The 19,372-nt window shown below is 43.1% G+C and overlaps 1 protein-coding gene across 2 annotated transcripts in view; it reads left to right on the forward strand.

Annotated features, from left to right (window-relative positions):
• Positions 1–19,372, forward strand: part of arhgef10 (Rho guanine nucleotide exchange factor (GEF) 10) — a 57,458-nt gene that overhangs the window by 20,158 nt on the left and 17,928 nt on the right. Inside the window, exons 9-25 of one of the 2 annotated variants that reach the window (XM_080513117.1) lie at positions 47–163; positions 770–881; positions 975–1,087; positions 1,189–1,266; positions 1,347–1,526; positions 3,532–3,648; positions 3,788–3,880; positions 4,272–4,442; positions 5,543–5,688; positions 6,192–6,376; positions 11,153–11,268; positions 12,758–12,885; positions 14,074–14,174; positions 14,255–14,376; positions 16,675–16,761; positions 17,437–17,663; positions 18,096–18,253. In XM_080513117.1, the coding sequence (XP_080369243.1) occupies positions 47–163; positions 770–881; positions 975–1,087; positions 1,189–1,266; positions 1,347–1,526; positions 3,532–3,648; positions 3,788–3,880; positions 4,272–4,442; positions 5,543–5,688; positions 6,192–6,376; positions 11,153–11,268; positions 12,758–12,885; positions 14,074–14,174; positions 14,255–14,376; positions 16,675–16,761; positions 17,437–17,663; positions 18,096–18,253 (2,251 nt within the window). The remainder of the gene's footprint in view (positions 1–46; positions 164–769; positions 882–974; positions 1,088–1,188; positions 1,267–1,346; positions 1,527–3,531; positions 3,649–3,787; positions 3,881–4,271; positions 4,443–5,542; positions 5,689–6,191; positions 6,377–11,152; positions 11,269–12,757; positions 12,886–14,073; positions 14,175–14,254; positions 14,377–16,674; positions 16,762–17,436; positions 17,664–18,095; positions 18,254–19,372) is intronic. The other variant, XM_080513118.1, reaches the window with a different exon arrangement.

The following is a 19,372-nucleotide window of genomic DNA, read 5'->3' on the forward strand; positions in this document are numbered from 1 at the left end:
TCATTCCAAAACCATAACCATTATTGCTTGCTTTGCTTTTGTTTAGCTCTCTCAAGATCTGACGCGCTTGAAAGAACACTATGAGAAAAAGATGAAAGATCTTATGGCAAATACAGTGGGAACGGTAGAGCTGCAGCAGCTAAAACAGAAACACGAGCAGAAGGTAAACTACCTGAGGCTCACCTCGGTCGCCTGTGCTAGATAAAGTAGTCCCAGTCCTTCATCCTAACCCCACGCTGACACGGTACCTGCATCCCGCTCTGGTGTGAATGACCTCTGGTGGCGGTGGTCCTGGTGATGGGTTTGCAGGAAGATAAAAACCTGCTCATTCACCCACTCTTGTCTGCTGCATTGACCTGCCTTTGTTACCTGCTCGTGCATCAGACGTTTTTAAAGGATTTTACATTTCGGGTGTCTTTAAGTAGCTTTTTTGTTTAACACACTGCTAACTGAGACACCAGCAGCATCATTCACTGTTGGGGTTTTTTTTTTTTTAAATGAGTGTTAAACAGGCCTGTAAAGGCAGCTGCTACAAACTATCTAATCTAAGCTGATGTCCCACTTAACTACCGTTGCTCTGTTCTCCTGTTGTCTTACATTTCATGTTTCACCCTCCCCCTAACACTGTCCTACCTGCAGTCGCTGTTAGCTGTAGGTTTAGATCAAGAGAACTAAACTTCATCTTGGATCCAAAAAAATTTAACTATGTCCATATAAACACGCTGTGTCGCTGTTAACATGTGGTGATTGTGTATATTTCTCACCGAAGATGCAAAAGCTGGTGAAGGCAGCTAAGGAAGGGACCAAAGATGGACTTGAGAAGACCAAAGCTGCAGTCAAGAAGGGACGCTCTTTCATCAAAACCAAGTCCTTCTGCCAGGGTAAACGACGCCACTTGAGTAATAAACACTATAGTAAACTGCTGTATACTTTGTTCAGATGATCGGATGTTCTCCTCCGTCTGTTCCCTCAAGAGCGGAAGTCAGCCTGTTTTGAGGACGAGGAGTCGGAGCTCTTCATCGAGGTGGACTGTTTTAATGTCGAGCCGGTGTTGTGTCCGGCACCTGAAGGTCTCTCACAACAACAGGTAGCTCTCAAACGGTTACCCTCCACACCGTAGCACATTTCACAAATTAAAGGTTACAGAATCCTTGTAGACACATGGTTTGTGTGCATCTCCCTCCACAGCTCGTGAGGCGATGCATCCTGGGCTCTATATTGGAAAGTGAGAAAAACTATCTCGACGCACTCAAGAGGATATTAGAGGTCCGCAAGTGCAGCTGCAGTTATGGCTTCATTTAGGATTAGGTGCTGGTTATTTTAAGTAACATCGTCTTCTTTCGCAGCAATATGAGAAGCCGCTGACCCAGATCGAGCCTCGACTGCTCAGCGACAGGAAACTAAAGATGACCTTCTATCGAGTGCGAGAGATCCTGCAGTGTCACTTCCTCTTCCAGATTGCGCTGGCGAGCCGAGTGGCGGAGTGGGACGGCTTGGAGATGATTGGAGACGTCTTTGTGGCATCGGTGAGGAGGCACAACGTAACACATCATATTGGATGTCATTCTCACACATTCCTGCAATCTGTTCTCTTATACGTGCCCCCTCCTTTTTGTTTTTGGTTGCTTAGCAACAGTTAATTAAACAATCCAGTTCAGTCCAGACAAATTTGTTTATGGGCAATATTTTTTGACCTTCTAATTTTTACAAATCATCCCCTCAGGCAAGTGCAAATCAGTTTTGCTTAAGTGAGATAGCTTTGTTTTGCACCTTTTTGTGAAGTTTAAGTTACGTGATATATATATTTTCTTAAAAATTCAAAGATAAGAATTTTAGATCTCCACTTTACATCTTTGTATAATGATATTAGAATCACAAGTTATGAGACCCATGTGAAGTCTGTATTGTGTATAGTTTCAGAATGTGACAAGAATTCACTGGAAAGGTTTATTCTGAAAACAATGGGACAAATCCTCCTTGTGAAATATAGTATTGGCAAAGCAATGGATTTTGCTCATGTAGCACTTTTCCACTGATTTAGCAGCCCCCAATCTGAATCACATCCACCAATGGATGCAGCTCTGTCTGTCCACTGGAAGCTCATATGGATCTATTTGACTCTCAGAGTAAATAATGACCCAGTCTTCCAAGGAAGCTATTTCCTCATAACTTTTCAGACGAGGGAGAGACAACACTGCATATAGCTGAGCAGGTGTGAAAAGGACTTTATTGTGTTTTCATAGTTGGCACCACAAGCAAACTGAGCCTGGTTCTGACATACAGAAATGTATTACCTTCTCTGTCTGTTTTCTGCAGTGCAATAGTGTGCTTGACATTTAGAAAGTCAGCGCAGGGACATGGTTGCATGATTTTCTGTGGGCACTCGGGTGCTTATTAAGTGAAATATTGGCTCTCAAATCACAGTCGGTGTCACTGGAAGTGTTATTGTCCCTTTGTGTTTGCCTGTAATGGACTGGCGACCTGTTCAGGGTGTATTCTGTCTTTTGCCAAACTGTTGGATCAGCTCCAGTCCCCTCTGTTCCTGAGTAGGACAAAGTGCTTTAGAATATATATGAGAGACTCAGCCGTTATCTGATCTTTTTTGGGACCTCTAACCTTGATGACAATGGCTTCAGCACCCAGTTAAGACACTTTAAGTGCCCTGATAGACGCTGAACTTTAGACGCTTTAGCTGAACTCTCTGTGACCTCTTAGTGTAGTAAGCTGTGTTAGTTCAGCCCGAGGGGAATGAACTGCTACAGGAAAGGCTGTTTATGGATATCAAGGTGTACAGGTATACACAAAATCAATGTTTCAGAACTTCAATCGTCTGATATAAATGCTGCGGAATGACGGCCAAAGTACAATGCTATTCTAAACATTCAGGATTGTTTAATATTCACTATATCCAGTAGTTTTATGTTTCTCTTAGCCGTTTCAATAAATCAGGAGCTGAAACTGACTATTCACAGCCACTAAACTGTCACACAGCTGTGAATCATTTAAACAGCATCCACAGCTATGTGGGTCAGCTCTTTCAACGTAATGGAGCGAAAGCAAGAAAATGGAAAGTCTTGAACCTAAATGATGCGACTCAGAGTTTCCAGGGGAAATATGTTGGTCATCAGTACCTCCATCAGCTTACAATGCCAGTATTTTGTAGAGAAAATGTACTGACAGAGGGTGACCGACCTTCAAGTGTTACGAGATCTACTGCAATTACCTACTGATAAGATGGAGTCACAGACACAGAATATAAATATTATCACATATTATCTGACATTGTCACATCTAATAGAAGGTACTTTGATATGTTGCAAAGCATATTTGCATTTTCTCATGTGTACTATTTAAAATAGAGAAGCTCCAATAAATCTAACACAGTGTGTGTAAATCCACATCAAACACGTAAAAGATGTATTATCTCAGTTGAATCAGTGACATGGTAAATGTTTCAGAAATGGCTACAGACATTATTAAAATATATCCACGTGGATAGTCTGTTCATAAGATAAATCTGCGTCTCCACAGTTTTCCAAGTCCATGGTGCTGGACGCTTACAGTGAGTATGTGAACAACTTCAGCACTGCAATGGCCGTAGTGAGGAAGACGTGCGCCTCCAAACCGGGCTTCCTGGATTTCCTCAAGGTTTGAGAGAAACAAGCACAGGCTATTAATCTAAAGCTGAAACCTTAATTTGATTTTAACCACTTACGGCTGAAATCCTTGGGCACAGCTACTTTCAAGAAACTGAATGTGACGTCTCACTGCGATTTGTCATCCACAGCACCGTCAGGAAACCAGCAGTGACCGAATGACTCTCTACGGCCTGATGATGAAGCCCATCCAGAGATTCCCACAGTTTATTTTGCTCCTTCAGGTGAAAAAAAAATCTAAAACCCCGCTTTACAGTAAAATTGCAGCACAGAGAGGACATTGCTGTATGCTTTTCCACCAGCAGAGGGAGTGCCTCACACATTGATCTCAGCCCTTTGTTTATTAAAGCCCTAACCTCAAGTGGAGGCGAGGGAAATTCTTTGAGTAGAAATTGTTTCCTCACTGCTTTTAATCCTGCCTTTTTGTTCTCAAATATTTAGTTTTTCTCTGCCAATCTCAACCAAAATTGGGAACAGTGTGTTGAATTCCTTGACTCAAGAAAAATGTATCCAGTCCAATCAGGATGACGAGAATATCCATGAGCATACCATGCATATCATATAGAGTTGCTTGGCAGTTTCAAACAAATGTTTGACCTCTCTCTCGCTCATCAGGACATGCTGAAAAACACACCGGTGGGTCATGCAGACCGCCTGCCCCTGCAGATGGCTTTGACTGAACTGGAGACACTGGCTGAAAAGCTCAATGAAAAGAAGAGGGAGGCCGACCAGCGATGTGAGATCCGTCACATAGCGAAGGCCATGAACGAACGCTACCTCAATAAGGTCTGATTATTTCCCCTGTGTGCCTTTACGCTGAGCCTCCATCTCTTTTATTTTTCTTCTCTGATCTGTAATTTACCGAAACACATCAGTGACGCTAAACGCAGGCGTTCTTTGACATGAGCAAATCTGACTTCGACATATACTCTGAACAAGCAAACCTCTGAGAGCTCCCTGTAGATTCTCAGCCGTCCCCCATGAGGATCCCAGACCCTAACTTAGAAACCACTGCATTAATGTGCATACATTCCCTGGAAAAAGTATACAACTTTGTGTTTGGTTGAGCAATGGCAGGGCAGGTTTATTTCTATAGCGCCATTCAGAGACATGGCAATTCCCAGTGCTTTACAGGGAAATACACTAAAACAAGGTGATTAAGAATCTTAATCTTGAGCAATTCAAATTATGAAATACCTTAAGCAATTAAAAAGGCATCAGAAATTAAGTAGAATTTATCAAGACAAATGTAATACTTAAAGTCTGTTGTTTATTATCAGTATTGCATGCTGGGTAATACTTTTCCTTGGTGGTATTAATCTTCATACTTTTTTCTCTAATTAGGAGAGAAAATTAATTCCTCCATGCTGGTTCAGAAAGTGGTGTTAGTTGATCGTGTTAGTTGATCGTGTAGTCATCGCTCAGTCCCTGTATAATTTTTCTGGCTATTGTCCTTAGCATATGCTGTGGCGTTTCTTTTTGTCCCAGCGTGGGCGGCCATCAGGCACTCGGGCTTCACAATTTCTACCAAGTACTCTCCTGACTCAGTGCCATATTTTTAGCGCGTAGAAAAGCACAACATGTGCGCACAACACCAGCTCTGCCCCCCCCCCCCCCCCCCCCCAAGGTATAATTATTTGTCTATCTGCAGCCACCCACTCTGGCCTCTGTTGAAAAGTGTTTACAACATAGCCTACAAGGAGCAGATGACTTCTTTCCCCGTAGCCTTTGATTGCTCAAAGACACTGTTAGTGGGGCTTTTTGTTGTATTATCTGGTCCAAAGAGAAGGATTTCACAGTCGAGAGTGACAGGACACTGGGGATGGAGGCGATAATAAGTGATTACATCATTGTACCTTCACATGCTTCTTGCTAATGTCACTCAGCTCCTGAGTAACGGCAGCCGCTACCTGCTCCGCTCGGACGACATGGTGGAGACGGTCTACAACGAGCGTGGGGAAATCATTAAAACCAAGGAACGACGCCTCTTCCTCCTCAATGATGTGCTCATGTGCGCCACGCCCAACATCCGGTAGGGACGACCACATCCCAGACCTGCGCTTCATCCCTCTCTTTAATTTGCACCTCCTCCTGTCACCCAGGACAAACGCCCTGTAATCTTCCAACCGGTTTACTGGACGATTTTAGAAAGTAATTGTTTTGCGTGTGCGTATTGTTAAGGAGGTCTTGCTTGCACCACTCTGCCCTCCGTGAGGCAACCTTGGTCTTAAAGTGAAGTGAAACTCTCATGTCCTGCAATGAGAGTGAGAAACGGGTGTCCTCGGGATGACTTCTGACCGCAGCCCGTCTCGTCATAGTGTGAGGAGAATCCCATCCTGAGGCTTTTCAGCTCCTGTGCTGTAATTGTAGCGCGCTGGCCTCCACATGCTGCTGCTGAGTTGCACAAAAGTGTATTGTCCAAAACGAGTGGCATTTATATTTCAAGGAGACACATTTGTGTTCACATGAACAAAAGTTCTCGCGCCGTCAAGCAGAGTTTGTAACATTTCCCCCCCCCCCCTCCCCTCGGTGTAGATGTCAGGACGGCAGTGGGAGTGTGAGCGGAAACGCTCCACCTGATCAGAAGTTCCTCTTGAAGTGGAGCGTGCCTTTGAGCTTTGTGGAGGTGCTGGAGTTCGGATCCAGTGAGGACATGGCGGACAGCAGCCGCTACCCAGCCCCGCATTCAGGGGAGAAGGTGGTGATCAACGCTAAGCCAAGTACGACACACTCATTTGTTTTAAATCTGTGGCCCACTTGCATTTTGTCTCATTGTTTCTGTCTTTAATCTGGCCGAGTTGGTTGAAGCTTGAACCATCTATCAGACGTGGCAGCAATTGAGTAAACTGCTGCGTTTGGTGATTGTTTACTTTTCATTGGGTTTTCTGACAAAAGAAAACCCAATGAAAGCAGCCGTCAAAAGAAAATACCATGAAGAAATAACAATAATGGAAACAAAGTAAGGAGAGACAATGAATTAACATGGATTAACCGAATAAGAAATATAAAGTATTATCAACTAAGAGATTGAATTCAAATGTATTAATCACATATCATAACAAAGGCTTGTGCATATTTGACAAAATTCTTTGTACAAAAGTAAAATTCAACAATATTAATAATATATTCAGAATTACATGAAATCATTTGACACTTTTCCGAATACTTTAAAGGTACACTGTGGATGCCACTTTCATGTACAGGGTGGCAGGTAGAGAGTGACTATTTCTTAAGAGTTTCAGCCCACATTGATTTTCCCATTTCTACTTGTGTTAGAAAACTACTGTGTCTTATGTTTTATTGTGACTGAACTCGGGAATTAATTAAAGTGACTCACTGCATCAGTTTGTGGTGGGAAAGTGGCATTACAAGACAGATTGGGTGTCAGCTCGCTCGTGGACTCGTTCACGGGTTGAATTGTTTGCGACATTATGAAAATTATTTCAGGGTTGGTTTTGAATAAAGACATTAAACTTTCACTATGATGCCAGTGACACCATGAAGACATCCAAACTTAAAGACGACACATACTATCGAGAAATCTTGACAAACATCCAGAACCTTCTTCAAGGTGTGCAACCATCCACCCCAAGCACAGCACTGAGAAATAATCATTTCTTCCTCGAAAAAGATAAATAATAAATGACTAAATTGTGTTTATCCTGTTCAGACAAGCCAACCATTCAGTGTGTGTGTGTGTGTGTGTGTGTGTGTGTGTGTGTGTGTGTGTGTGTGTGTGTGTGTGTGTGTGTGTGTGTGTGTGTGTGTGTGTGTGTGTGTGTGTGTGTGTGTGTGTGTGTGTGTGTGTGTGTGTGTGTGTGTGTGTGTGTGTGTGTGTGTGCTTTTCTCAGCCCTCTGGTCTGCTGGCTGCTGAATGCCATGATTTCAGTCTTTCCACTGAGTTCTCCCACTAACACACAGCTGTTCATCCACGTTTAAAGACCCAGATCAGACTAACACAAAGAGAGTGTATGATTTTGTGGTCACAGTGCTGCAGTTTTTATTCCTGTGTATAAGTTAGAGCTCAGTTAATGGCAGTGTGCTGCCCTGCCGAGCTGGTCAGTGCTTTAATACAGTATCGTCTCTGGTTTGTCCAAGGATGGATGTTTTCAAATGGAGGTCACCAAAATTACACATTGCACTCCCACTTTCAAATGCGGCCTGAAGACATTACACTGAGTAATATTAAGCCTTTATCCACCACAGGGGGCTGCAACCTGCAGCTTTCGGCACATTATGTGTAAATAAACAGTTATTTTTAATTTTGTCGCACAATAATTCAGTGTCACATGGACTCATTTAATGGAACATGTTAAAGTTGTGCTGTCGTCATTTTAAAGGCTAAAGATATTTTGCTGCTCCAGGGAAATTCTCTCTGGTGAGAGGCGGACAGATATAGCCTTTTTGATGGTGAAGGCTGCAAACCTCCTGACCCGGCAGGTGTCACGGGGTCATGTGTGAAGCTCAACGAATCCTGCAGGGCTTATTTTAATTATAAAACCTTTTCTTGTCGTGACCTCTTTTCATTTTTTTTTTTTTCTCCACACTTTGGCAGCATCACATGTCAGCGTAGCGGCTTCCCTCTCTCTTTCTATGTGACTGTACTGTATGAAGAGTCCAACCATTAGTAGAGTTAGCAGATGGCACAAGCAGACCTGAGTAACATCTGGTCTGACTGAAGGCTTTTCCTCAGGCCGCGGCTGACTGCTCACATTGTCCTTTCAACCTGTTGTGTTAATACAAGTGTATGCCGTTTGTTCGCGGCTCACAGGCCTGAGGAAAGCCACATGGGTCTGACTTTTTAAAAGAAGTTGGGTTTTTTTTTCCGACATGAGATGCCAAGGAGTTGAGTTGACATCATCGTTGCAAAAAGAACAGTTTGTTACTTTGATGGGAACTAATTACTGCAGAATCAACAATACTTTCTTTCACTTCTCTTAAACTCTTCTCTTTTTTTTCAACCAAACCAACTTCAGCTCTGTGTGTGTGAGATTGATCCTGTTTTACTGATAGTGGTGGCTCCAAAAGACTTTTGCATGTTTTTTTTTAGGTGGTGCAGGTTTGCATGCAGGTGTACGTGTATAAACTAATTGTATTTGTTTCAAAAGATTGTTTTGCATGTGTGCATGCTCTATTATTACTAATGTTATTTGTTCCATAAGACTGAACATTTTCTATTTTGTTTTTTTAAGTTAGTGTGTGCTTGCATGTATGTTACTAATATTTCAGTTATTTGTTCCAAAAGACAATTTTTTTTTAAGTTGATGTGTTTGTGTGTTTGACCAAATACTTGAGTCTTACGCTTGTGATTATGCCAAACATTGGGCGTGCGCCCGCATGTATCTATGTGTGCAATTGTTTTTTGGGGGGTTACGACGCTGTGTGTGTGTGTGTGTGTGTGTTCAACAAGTGTAAACAATTGCATCTGAGAGTCTGGTGCGTTCAGCAAAAAAAAAGCAGCTTGATGGATGCACGAGAAGTCTTTCCAGCGTGGGACGTCATCTCTCCACATGTCCGCGGCATTTATCTCTTCTCTCGGCAACCCTGACCATTTTGACTTCCGTTTTTCCGTTGCTTTTACAAGCCAGAATGTAATTTGTAGATGCAATGTTTGTTTTTCAGCAGTGTGTAATCGTCGGGGTGACTGGTCATCCTCTGAAGATGCTCCCAGGCCCGTTTTGCTAGAAAGCTCTTGGCATTTGGCACGCTCACAAAGAGCCATTCAATTTGTTGGGAATCGGCTTGAAATGAGTTTCACGGTGTGATGTGTGGGAATGGTCACTTTATTCATTTCCTTGTTGTTGTCTTTTGTTTTTTTGTGTTTGTTGTTTAGTACAGACAAATTAGAGGAAAAGATTGTTGGAAATATTACTATCAGATCTTCAGATCCTCTTTTCTTATACATTAGTGTACATTATACATTACATTAGTGTACATTATACATTATACATACTGTTAGAGTCTTTTCTAAGTGCTCAGACAATCCAGATTTTTTTTTTCCCGCTACTGTGCCCACCATCATGCTCTCTGGAGAGGTCTGTCCCACTTCTTTCTAAAACCACTTCTAAAAGCTGTATTGACACAGATACGTTACTACAATCTGCAAGAAGAGTCATTCAGCTTTTCTGTGCCTGGCCTCCTGGGTATCAGCCTCTAGAGAGACAGACGAGCCACGAGAGTCTCTTCCACTCGGAAACTTTATAAGAGACAGTGAGAAAAGCTCCTGCAGGTAATTTCTCATTTGATCTTGATAATAGTAAATCAAGAGGAGAGGTTACTTTAATCTGATCCAGTGGCATAATAAAGTACAATCGGAGGTCACCCAGCATGACAACGTCGGCGAAAGCCAATAACCATGTTCGCTGCAGGAAGTGATGAACTTGTGCTCATGCATGTGTGAAGATGATGGAGTTTCTCAGTCAGGGAGTAACCTCTTGGAGACGGAGCGACTCTCACAGAGACCGCCTACAAACGTGACATTCAGTAATGTACAAACAGCGCTGAGGTTTCCCCCGAACGCCCAGTCAGCCAGGCCTTCAGCAGCGGACCGGACTGGGTTGCCATGGAGCTACAGCACCCAGTCAGACGTTAGTGGCTATTGTAGAAAAAGACGAAGAGGAAGAGGAGGAGGAGGGAAAGGGAGGGGGAGCAAGAAGAATGGCAGCAGCAAATGGAGCCGAAGGCATTCGGAAGCCAAAGACTCTGATGCAGTTTAACTGTTTGTTTGCCGACGTGCACGCTCATTTGTTGTCTTCAGTCATGAAGACGATTCATGTACCGAGATGGTCGGGGCCAGATTTTCAATTTGAAAGCGTCCTGTTCTTGTTAATTGGGCCGTTTGGGAGGATGACCTCAATCATTTTTTCAGTTGGCAACTTTGGCAAAATGACAGGCGTCCTCTGTGCGCACTGTGCGTTGCTCTGCTTGACTTTATATCACTATGAAACATAGAGAGCGCCATGGTCTGTCAGACCTTCAATGTGTAACGTGTTTTGTGTATGCACAGAGCAAACCTTTGTTCCCTGACAGTTCAAACCTACTTTTGTTGCACCGAAATAATCATGAGCAACAGAGACGAGAGGCAAATGCCTCCGTTCCAGCGCTCTGCGGCAATACACGGAGTACGGACACAAGCATGGAACAAATGTAACCTGACATGCAAAAACAAACAGTTTGAGGTGTGTGGCCTCAGAAAGCTAATATTGAGATTGAGAGTCTGTGCCAAGTTTGCAGAGCTGTCACCGCTCCCTGTGGGAACCCAAGTGATTGCTCTGTATTGATCTTGGTCTATGTTAGCTCTTTCTTTAAATGCTTGTCTCATCACCTCATTCATCGCTGGCCGAGTTTGTATGTTTCTACATCTTTCCCTGACTCTGTTTCTTTCTGCTTTTGCATTTCGACTGTCTCACCTGCCAAAGTTTGGGATTATAGTTCACACTTTTCAAACTGAGCCTCTAAGAGTTGTATAGTTTTAACACGACCGTGTCTCTTTGCAGACAAACTGTACATGGGCCCCGGTCAGCTGTACCAAGATCTGCAGAACCTCATCCACGACCTGAGCCTGGTCAACCAGATCTCCAGCATGATCAGCAGCCTCAAAGGAAACTATCAGGTATGAAATGACAGCACTGCATGAGCGGGAATCCTCATCTGTATGCTTCTGTGTTTTCAAAAAGAAATTACCGTTTAATTTCAATTATTGCATTGATTTTATCCCCACAACTTTGAGCAATATTTTCTGTTTCAAACCATGAACACCTCCAAGCTGAATTGTCCAAGTCCCATACAAACTGGCTCGAGTTGAGTTGTATTCATTTTTTTATAATTAATATCATCACTCTGTTATGAATAGCTTTGGTACTTGATGTGTGTCGTTTCGCTATTTCGACTTTTGACATCAAACTGCAATGAAGAGTCTGAGGGACGGCAATCAGTACATTTACCTCACTGTAGGGGGCAGTGCCAAGCAGAGAGGTTTCCTCTTCATTTAAAAGTAAAGGCATAAACTGTAATAAAGCTTCTCTCCATCAAGAAAGGGATTACAGATTAAAATTAACCTTGAATTCTATCCATATGTGTAAAATCACACTTCCTATATTATTAGCAATAGATATTAAAAACATAGAATGTAGGAAGTAATGACAAAACTTCATTTTAAAAGAAGCCGTAACAATTATTCAAGTTTCCTTTTCAAAAGTGAGGTGAATGTCTGAGGCTATTATGAATGACAAGACTCAAATTGGATTGCAAAATAAAAATATGGCTATATGGCTAATAATATTAAACCAATGAAAAAGTAGTCAGTACCACTACCTCGCTGTAGGGGGCAGTGCTGAGGACACAGGTTTATGCTTGTCCTGCTTTTCATCGACACACATACTTAGTTTACTTGTTTCAATCATTTCGATGAGTACAGCATGAAATAAATCACTGCATTTAAAAAAGATTTTTTTAAGCTGACAGTTAAATTGTAATTTTAATCTCATTGATTTTGGCTCATGTATTAGTCTGGCTAGAAAATTGTCATTGCCTGACTTGCCACAAACCACAGCGCATGTCACAGGTAATCTTGTCAGAGAATATCCAAATATTTCTTCAGTGTAACTAAAGACTTTAAAATTACATTCATGTCACATGTTCATAAGCACAGGGCTGTTATGTAGGCGTGTAATATCGAAGCTGAGGAATGCACCCACGGAGGCAAATTCGTCTTGAGGAGACTCGGAGCCTCTCGGCGTCTCCGTTTTCACCGTCATCATATCACACAGCCACACACTCACACACAAGCCCGTCTGTGCTGGCGGGATGGAGGTCCATCACGCAGAACACAGCACGAGTGTGTGAGGCTGCGTTTGTGCTGCGCTGGTCGGCCTGTCAGAGGCGGAGTGGGAGGCAGAGAAACAGAGACGCTCTCAGAGGGACATGTGTGGACGAGAGCGAGAGGGATGGTGACTGATGCAGAGGCAAATGGAAGGGAAAGAAAAAGGCCGCCAGTGATATGTGTGAATCACACGCTGCCAAAAATGTCCTCAACAGCAAAATTCACCTCTGAAATGATACTGGCAGTTATCTATCCTTTTTTTTTCCCCTCCTGTGTACAGAATGTAAATCCCACAGTGGCCCAGGATTGGGTATCAGGCCTCCAGAGGCTCATCCTGAAGAAGGAGGAAGAGATCAGGGCAGCTGACCGCTGTAGGATCCAGCTCCAGCTGCCTGGCAAACAGGACAAGTCTGTGTTTTTTTTTTTTTTTATTTTCCCCACACATTTTAAACATACCTCTTTAGCTTTGGCCACGTTTACGAGACATGATCAACTGGAAGCGAAAAACAATCGCTGTCCACACGGAAATATCTGAAATACTGGATCAGTACTTTATCATCCCAGAGGAGCAATTAAGAAGACTGCACAGCAGCGAGACCAGCAAGTGCAGTTTTCCAGTGACTCACAGCAACAAAAACGCCACACGATTTTACTTTTTTACCATGAAAACGTGTAAAAAAAAAGGCTTTCATTTTCCATTCTGCACCCCCCAGAGCGTCATGATGAGCCTACATTCATCATTATCCCCTTTTACCCTGCTTTCTCCTTCTGATCTCCCCTTTATGACAGACTATTACATCATTTGGATATTTAGTGTCTGCAGAAGCTCTAATCTGAGGCATTAATCACAAGCGTGGAAATGTACATGGTGTTTACAACCAGGACACGAGTGCTCAAGTCACACGCTCCATTATAGATCGCACATGCCCCCCCCCCCCAAGGGTGCATTCTCTTTTGACTTTTCCACACGGTCCGTGCCCATCTGTCCCCCTGCTTCCTTCACTTCCACGTCCCCATCGTTCCTCCCTGCCACATTTAGCCGGTGAGATTATCCACGGGTATGTTTGGAAACACAGCTGTGCCTCGCACATTTCTTCCCCTGATCCCTCAATTGCAAAACACAACACTTCTCGCCATCAGCCAGTGAGACGAGAGCAGTGCATTTTTGGTGTCTGCGCACACACACACATACACACACACACACACACCCATCCTGTCTATGCTCGCTGCCTATGGGCATGTTAATTGACATTGACGACCAATGGCTTTGCTGTCACTGTCTGTTTCCTCAGTCAGCATTGACTGGGCAGATTTATTTACCATTCAGCCCAGAACTGGGCCGTCTCTGTTGATGTTATTGGATGTAAAGGATGCTAATTACTAGACTGGTTCGACTGCAAGGGTATTCATTGACACGGCTGCTCAGAGAAAATGAAAATCCAAATTGAATTGGCCTTCTTCTTCATGAAATGACTGTGTGAGTCCTGGCAGTTGAACTGATTACATACATTTTGTATTTATAATGAAGATAATGTAAGAATCTTTCTTTACATTTACTCACATCTTGCATATCTGTTTCATTATCTTTGCTGGCAGAATGGGTAAACCCACATACTTCAGTGCAGTGTTCAACACACTCAGCCCAGCCGTCAAACAGTCATGGATCACGAACTTGCAGATGGCTAAGCTGGCTCTCGGTACAGTATTTTTCTTATTGACCCTCCACCTGTGTTTTACAGACTATTGAGTGGTGTGGCTTGTGTGTGTGTTGTTTCAGAGGAGGACAACCTGCAGGGCTGGTTCTTTGCAGAAGATGACGGTAATCAGATCAAAAAACAGAAACACCCTCTCCTGCTCCGACAAATGCCCGTCGTCATGTCGAAACTCCAAGAGTTCAAGGTGAGGCCGTTTTATTATTGGCTTGGCTGCTTTTGTACCACCGAGGTCAAATTTGTCATTTGGGTCAAATTCGTTCAGAGAGATGTTTGGGTTTATTGTAATTTGCATCGACTGAGTAACTGGAGCAAAAAAATTACTTTCTCTCTCTCCGGCTGGTTGTCTCAGTTAGTGAAGGCTGATTCGATTTGTCCCAGGTTTGGTGTGTGTGTGTGTGTGTGTGTGTGTGTGTGTGTGTGTGTGTGTGTGTGTGTGTGTGTGTGTGTGTGTGTGTGTGTGTGTGTGTGTGTGTGTGTGTGTGTGTGTGTGTGTGTGTGTGTGTGTGTGTGTGTGTGTGTGTGTGTGTGTGTGTGTGTGTGTGTGTGTGTGTGTGTGTCAGCATTCTCTAGTAGTTAACAGACTTCAGTCCAGCACATCACATCATGCAGTCTATCCCAATGAACAGAAAACACACTGAACTCCACCTGTTGTATATTTATTTGTATTTTATGAGTTTGCGCTCGTCTATATCACTTACAGCAATGTGTGAAAATATGCACGCGTGTAACCGCTTGGTTGGTAGATTTCAATACAGTCAAAATAAAGCAAAGGCTACAGATTTGAACCGAACGTCATAGATAATGTTGTCTGTTGTTGTTAATCTGTTGTTACCTTAATAGATAAGGTGAACGGCTGGAAGAAGAGTCAAATGAGAATTGAGAACTCTGACTTCCTTGCATGTAACAGATGCTGCCTTTACTGTATGTCGTCGTTGAGAGGTGCAAATCTGTTAAAAAAAAATGTCCCAAAAAGAAGATTTACTGTGTGCAGGTCCAAGTGAAGTTAAACTTTAGTAGAAACACGTGTTTGGCTGAACTGATATAAACTTAATTTTGTGTTATTATGAATAAGTTGGTGAAAAGACAGTACAACATGGCACAGACCACAGTCACTGGTGGTTCATTAACCTACTGTAACATACCTGACAAACAGTATACAGACCTTTGTGTCAGGCCGGTTAGCTCAGTTGGTTAGAGCGTGGTGCTAATAACGCCAAGGTCGCGGGTTCGATCCCCGTACTGGCCACAGCTTTTAGTGGTGCTGTGGAACTGCCCACTATTTGCAAACATGAAGATTAGACGCAATAATGTCAGTAACTTATGTTCGCGACAGACTTTGCGTTTTTCTTTTGTCCTGAATGAGACATGATGATAATAGTGAGAGATTTCTTGCTGCGTATGTGGTCTTCTCTCTAAATCAGTGGTCCCACGTCACCCTGTCGAACTACTGTTGAACTCACCAATTGAAACGGTATTTGAATTGACGTACTGATCAGTGCGACACTGCTGCTAAACCCAAACAGATGCTTAGCAAATACAATGACGAAATGCCTCAAAAAAAAAAAGTTTCTCAGGTGGAAAGAAAAAAAACAAAAAACTTTGGGGGGTACTTCTTTCCAAACACGTAAATTCCACAAGAGCTTTGCTTTTTGTGGCTGCGATTCAACTTGAATTTTCAGCGGTGCTTCATGACAGCCTGCAAAGACATGCCTAGCCACGGGGTCATTGACCTCATCACCCGGGGAAAAACAGGTGGTGTACATTTGTGTCAGGCCGGTTAGCTCAGTTGGTTAGAGCGTGGTGCTAATAACGCCAAGGTCGTGGGTTCGATCCCCGTACGGGCCACAGCTTTTTAAAATCTTGTCTTCCCACCGACAGCACATAGATTTCAAAAGAAGTATGGAGGATATAAACAAAAGCTTCCAGGGGGATTTCTCTCCAGACACGTAAATGCCGCGAGGGCGAGGGCTCATGCTTCACTAATTTTGTTTCCTTGAATGGACGGCGCACTCTCAAGACATTTTATTCTTGCACAATCTCCTCGAATCGTGTATATCGTAGGCCACTATTCAACTGGAGTTTTCATCATGCAATCTGCAGACAGCAAACTTCATGTTGTGCTCAAAGTTGATTTGATTCATGCCAGCGAGCTGCGAACGTATAAGATTGTGAAAATCACATTGCGTGTAGGAGGCATTAGAATGCGATCAAGTTGATCATTACAATGAGCAGAGATAAAACTGGGACTGCACATCAAAGTTTCTGCTTGATTTCTGTCAAGTTCTTAAATACATTTTTAGTCGTTTTCCAGTAGATTTGAAAGCCTCTCCTCAATTTGAGCAGCTTTAAACAGAAGAAAATGATTGTAAATAGTGAGAGATTTTTTTTAGATGATGGGATGAAACAGCTTCTTTCAGGCAACTTTAACCACCTTTCAATCGTTTGACTTCTTTTTTTATGTTTCTTTTCTCTTCTGTGGCAGGTGGAGTGTGCTGTTCATAATCCAGAGCCCCACATCAACACCGAAAGCACAGCAGACACTCCCGTTGTGGGTCACGGATGTGTCTGGGTGGGTTGTGGTTTTTTTTTTTTTTTTCGTCTGCATTTTTGTTAAACATCTTCCATGTTGAAAGTTTAGTTTGACACACTTTTCACGAGGTGAAGCTTTCTGAATTTAACCACTTGCTTCAGTCGTCTTTTTCTTTCGTTGTCAGAGAAAATGATCAATTTGTTACTGTTTTCATAATCTGGGTTTGAAAGTTATCGTTTCAGTACTCAATTTATATTCTGAAAATAAACACTTTCCCTCAGAGCGACCATAATCACTACTAATGTTGGGTTTTGAAGCGTCGAGTCGATTAAAGACATAAACACTTCTCTCAGTGCTTATTCTCTAATATACAAGCTGTTGCTCAACAGATGAAGACAGAGATTTTTGGTTGGCCTTTGTTTCTTCTAAGCTGAATGAGTCAGAATTTTACCTTTGAACTCACAACATTTGTTTTTAATGGATCTTTACTGACCTGATGTTAATGTACACATACTTACGTCAATAAGCTGATCTGTGGAGGGTGTTTCCACACAAAACACATCTGGAGAGCTTCAGCTGTGATTGTTTCTGATTGTTTTCTTTCATTTGTCTGGTTTCCTGGATCAGTGACTTGCTGAAAGCCGTCGGACCTGATTATTTTCTCAGATAATTGCATTTTCCTTACCACCGTACCGGCGCGTTCTCGTTGTTCAGGTTGCGAGTTGCACCAACCAAATGGGGCAAATAGCCATTGTGGCCATGCAGAACTCCAGCCCCAAGGTGACGGAGTGCTTCAACGTGGAGTCCCGTATTCTCTGTATGACTTACGTCCCAGCTGAGCAGCTCCAGGAGAACGGAGAGAACAACCCGGAGAACAATGACGTCCCCCTTACCAAGGCCACTGAAACCCCCAGTGTGTGTCTGGGCATGGAGGAGGGCAGGTACTCCAACTTTCTCTTCTTGTGCTTGTCAGACACTTTCAACTTGAAACAGTTCAGAAGTCTTTATGTATAATCATTTGTGCATTGTCTCCATTGCTGTTATACTATAATAAATTAAGTTCTAAAAATGTGTGTTTCAATAGACCTTCTGGGAAAAGACATCTGCCTGTTTCTGTGCTGAAGTTCGAAACAGATAACAATTGTTTTATCACAGAGAACAACCTTCTGGAATTTGTTCAGTGATTTTATTCATTGTTATTCATAGTATGTTCAATTCATCTTTATTAGGCTTAAATTAATTATTACTAAAACACTGTGAGGTGATGCACAATGATATGACATGAAAGTCAATCACATGCAAACTACATTACAAAGTTATGTGTGTATAAGATCATTGATTAAATACTTCTTCTCTTCTTAATTCCTTCCCAGCATCATTGTGTATAAGAGCAGCCAGCGGGCGAAGAAAGTCCGCCTGCAGCATTTCTTCACTCCAGAGAAGTCGACTGTCACCAGCCTGGTCCATAGGAAGCATTGTCTGTACGCCGGTCTGGTCAGCGGTTCTGTGGCCATCTACTGCAGATCACCAGGTGTGTGCGCACTTCTTAAAGACTTTTCAGTTTCTAGTGCGTCTCTAGTGATGTATTTTCAGAATCTTATATATTTTATTTGTTGGTTTTCTTAAACGGCTGTAATGAGGCCAATTATGAGGTTGAATCACTGTTATTGTGTCAAACAGAAATGCATTGATTCAGGTAATGAGGAGTTGGTTTTAAAGTTTCTTGGCCGACTGCTGTTAACTTGAAGATTTAGTTTACACTCGTCCAGAATCCTGTGACTTAAACCATAACAGACTGCGGTGAGTTTATGAATAAGAGCTGGAGCTCTGTGGAGTGGTTGTTGGATTTAACGGCTGAAGATCCAAAGACTGTGTTTACAAATGTTAGAGGGAGAACCTCCAAATGGAAGGGTTTGGTTGTGATTTTGAGTTGAATGAAGGTAAACTGTGTGCATTTGTGCACAGGTCAGACCTCAGTGTGTAACGCGAGGTCAGGAGGTCGAGGTTCTATTTCCGTCTGCTCGGTTGTCCGGGAGAAGCCGATCTGTGCGCGCTGCCCATTTTGATTCTCCTCCTCCTCCTCCTCCTCCTCCTCCTCCTCCTCCTCCTCCTCCTCCTCCTCCTCCGTGATGAGCAGCAGGGACACTACGCTCTGAGCTCCCACAGTTTGTCACATTCTGGGTTTTGTCCCGTCTCCCATTGGCTCTCAGAGCTGTGCAAACACACAAGTGTCGTCCTCATTCTGCCTCTCTCTCTCTCTCTCTCTCTCTCTCTCTCTCTCTCTCTCTCTCTCTCTCTCTCTCTCTCTCTCTCTCTCTCTCTCTCTCTCTCTCTCTCTCATTGTGGGTGAGGGTAAGTGCAATTTCTGGACACACTCCTTGTAATTTCGCCTGTCTGACATTAAGTGCGGGTATCACAATGTTGACATGCCACCACGACTACACGCATGTTCTATACCCTCACAGACAGATATTCTTTCTTTCCCTTGCTCTCTCAAAGCCCTAATTCCATTTCAGCTCTGCTCGGTTTGTGTTTGCCGGGGCGACGCAGGAAAATCTGAACGACAGCCTGAGGGTCAGAAAGACAAAAGGAAAAGTCGCCCCACTCCTCCCCGTGTCATACTACAGTTCGAAACATGCAGAATGTATGT

The sequence above is a fragment of the Blennius ocellaris genome (assembly GCF_963422515.1).
Source record: "Blennius ocellaris genome assembly, chromosome: 17".
NCBI lineage: Eukaryota > Metazoa > Chordata > Actinopteri > Blenniiformes > Blenniidae > Blennius > Blennius ocellaris.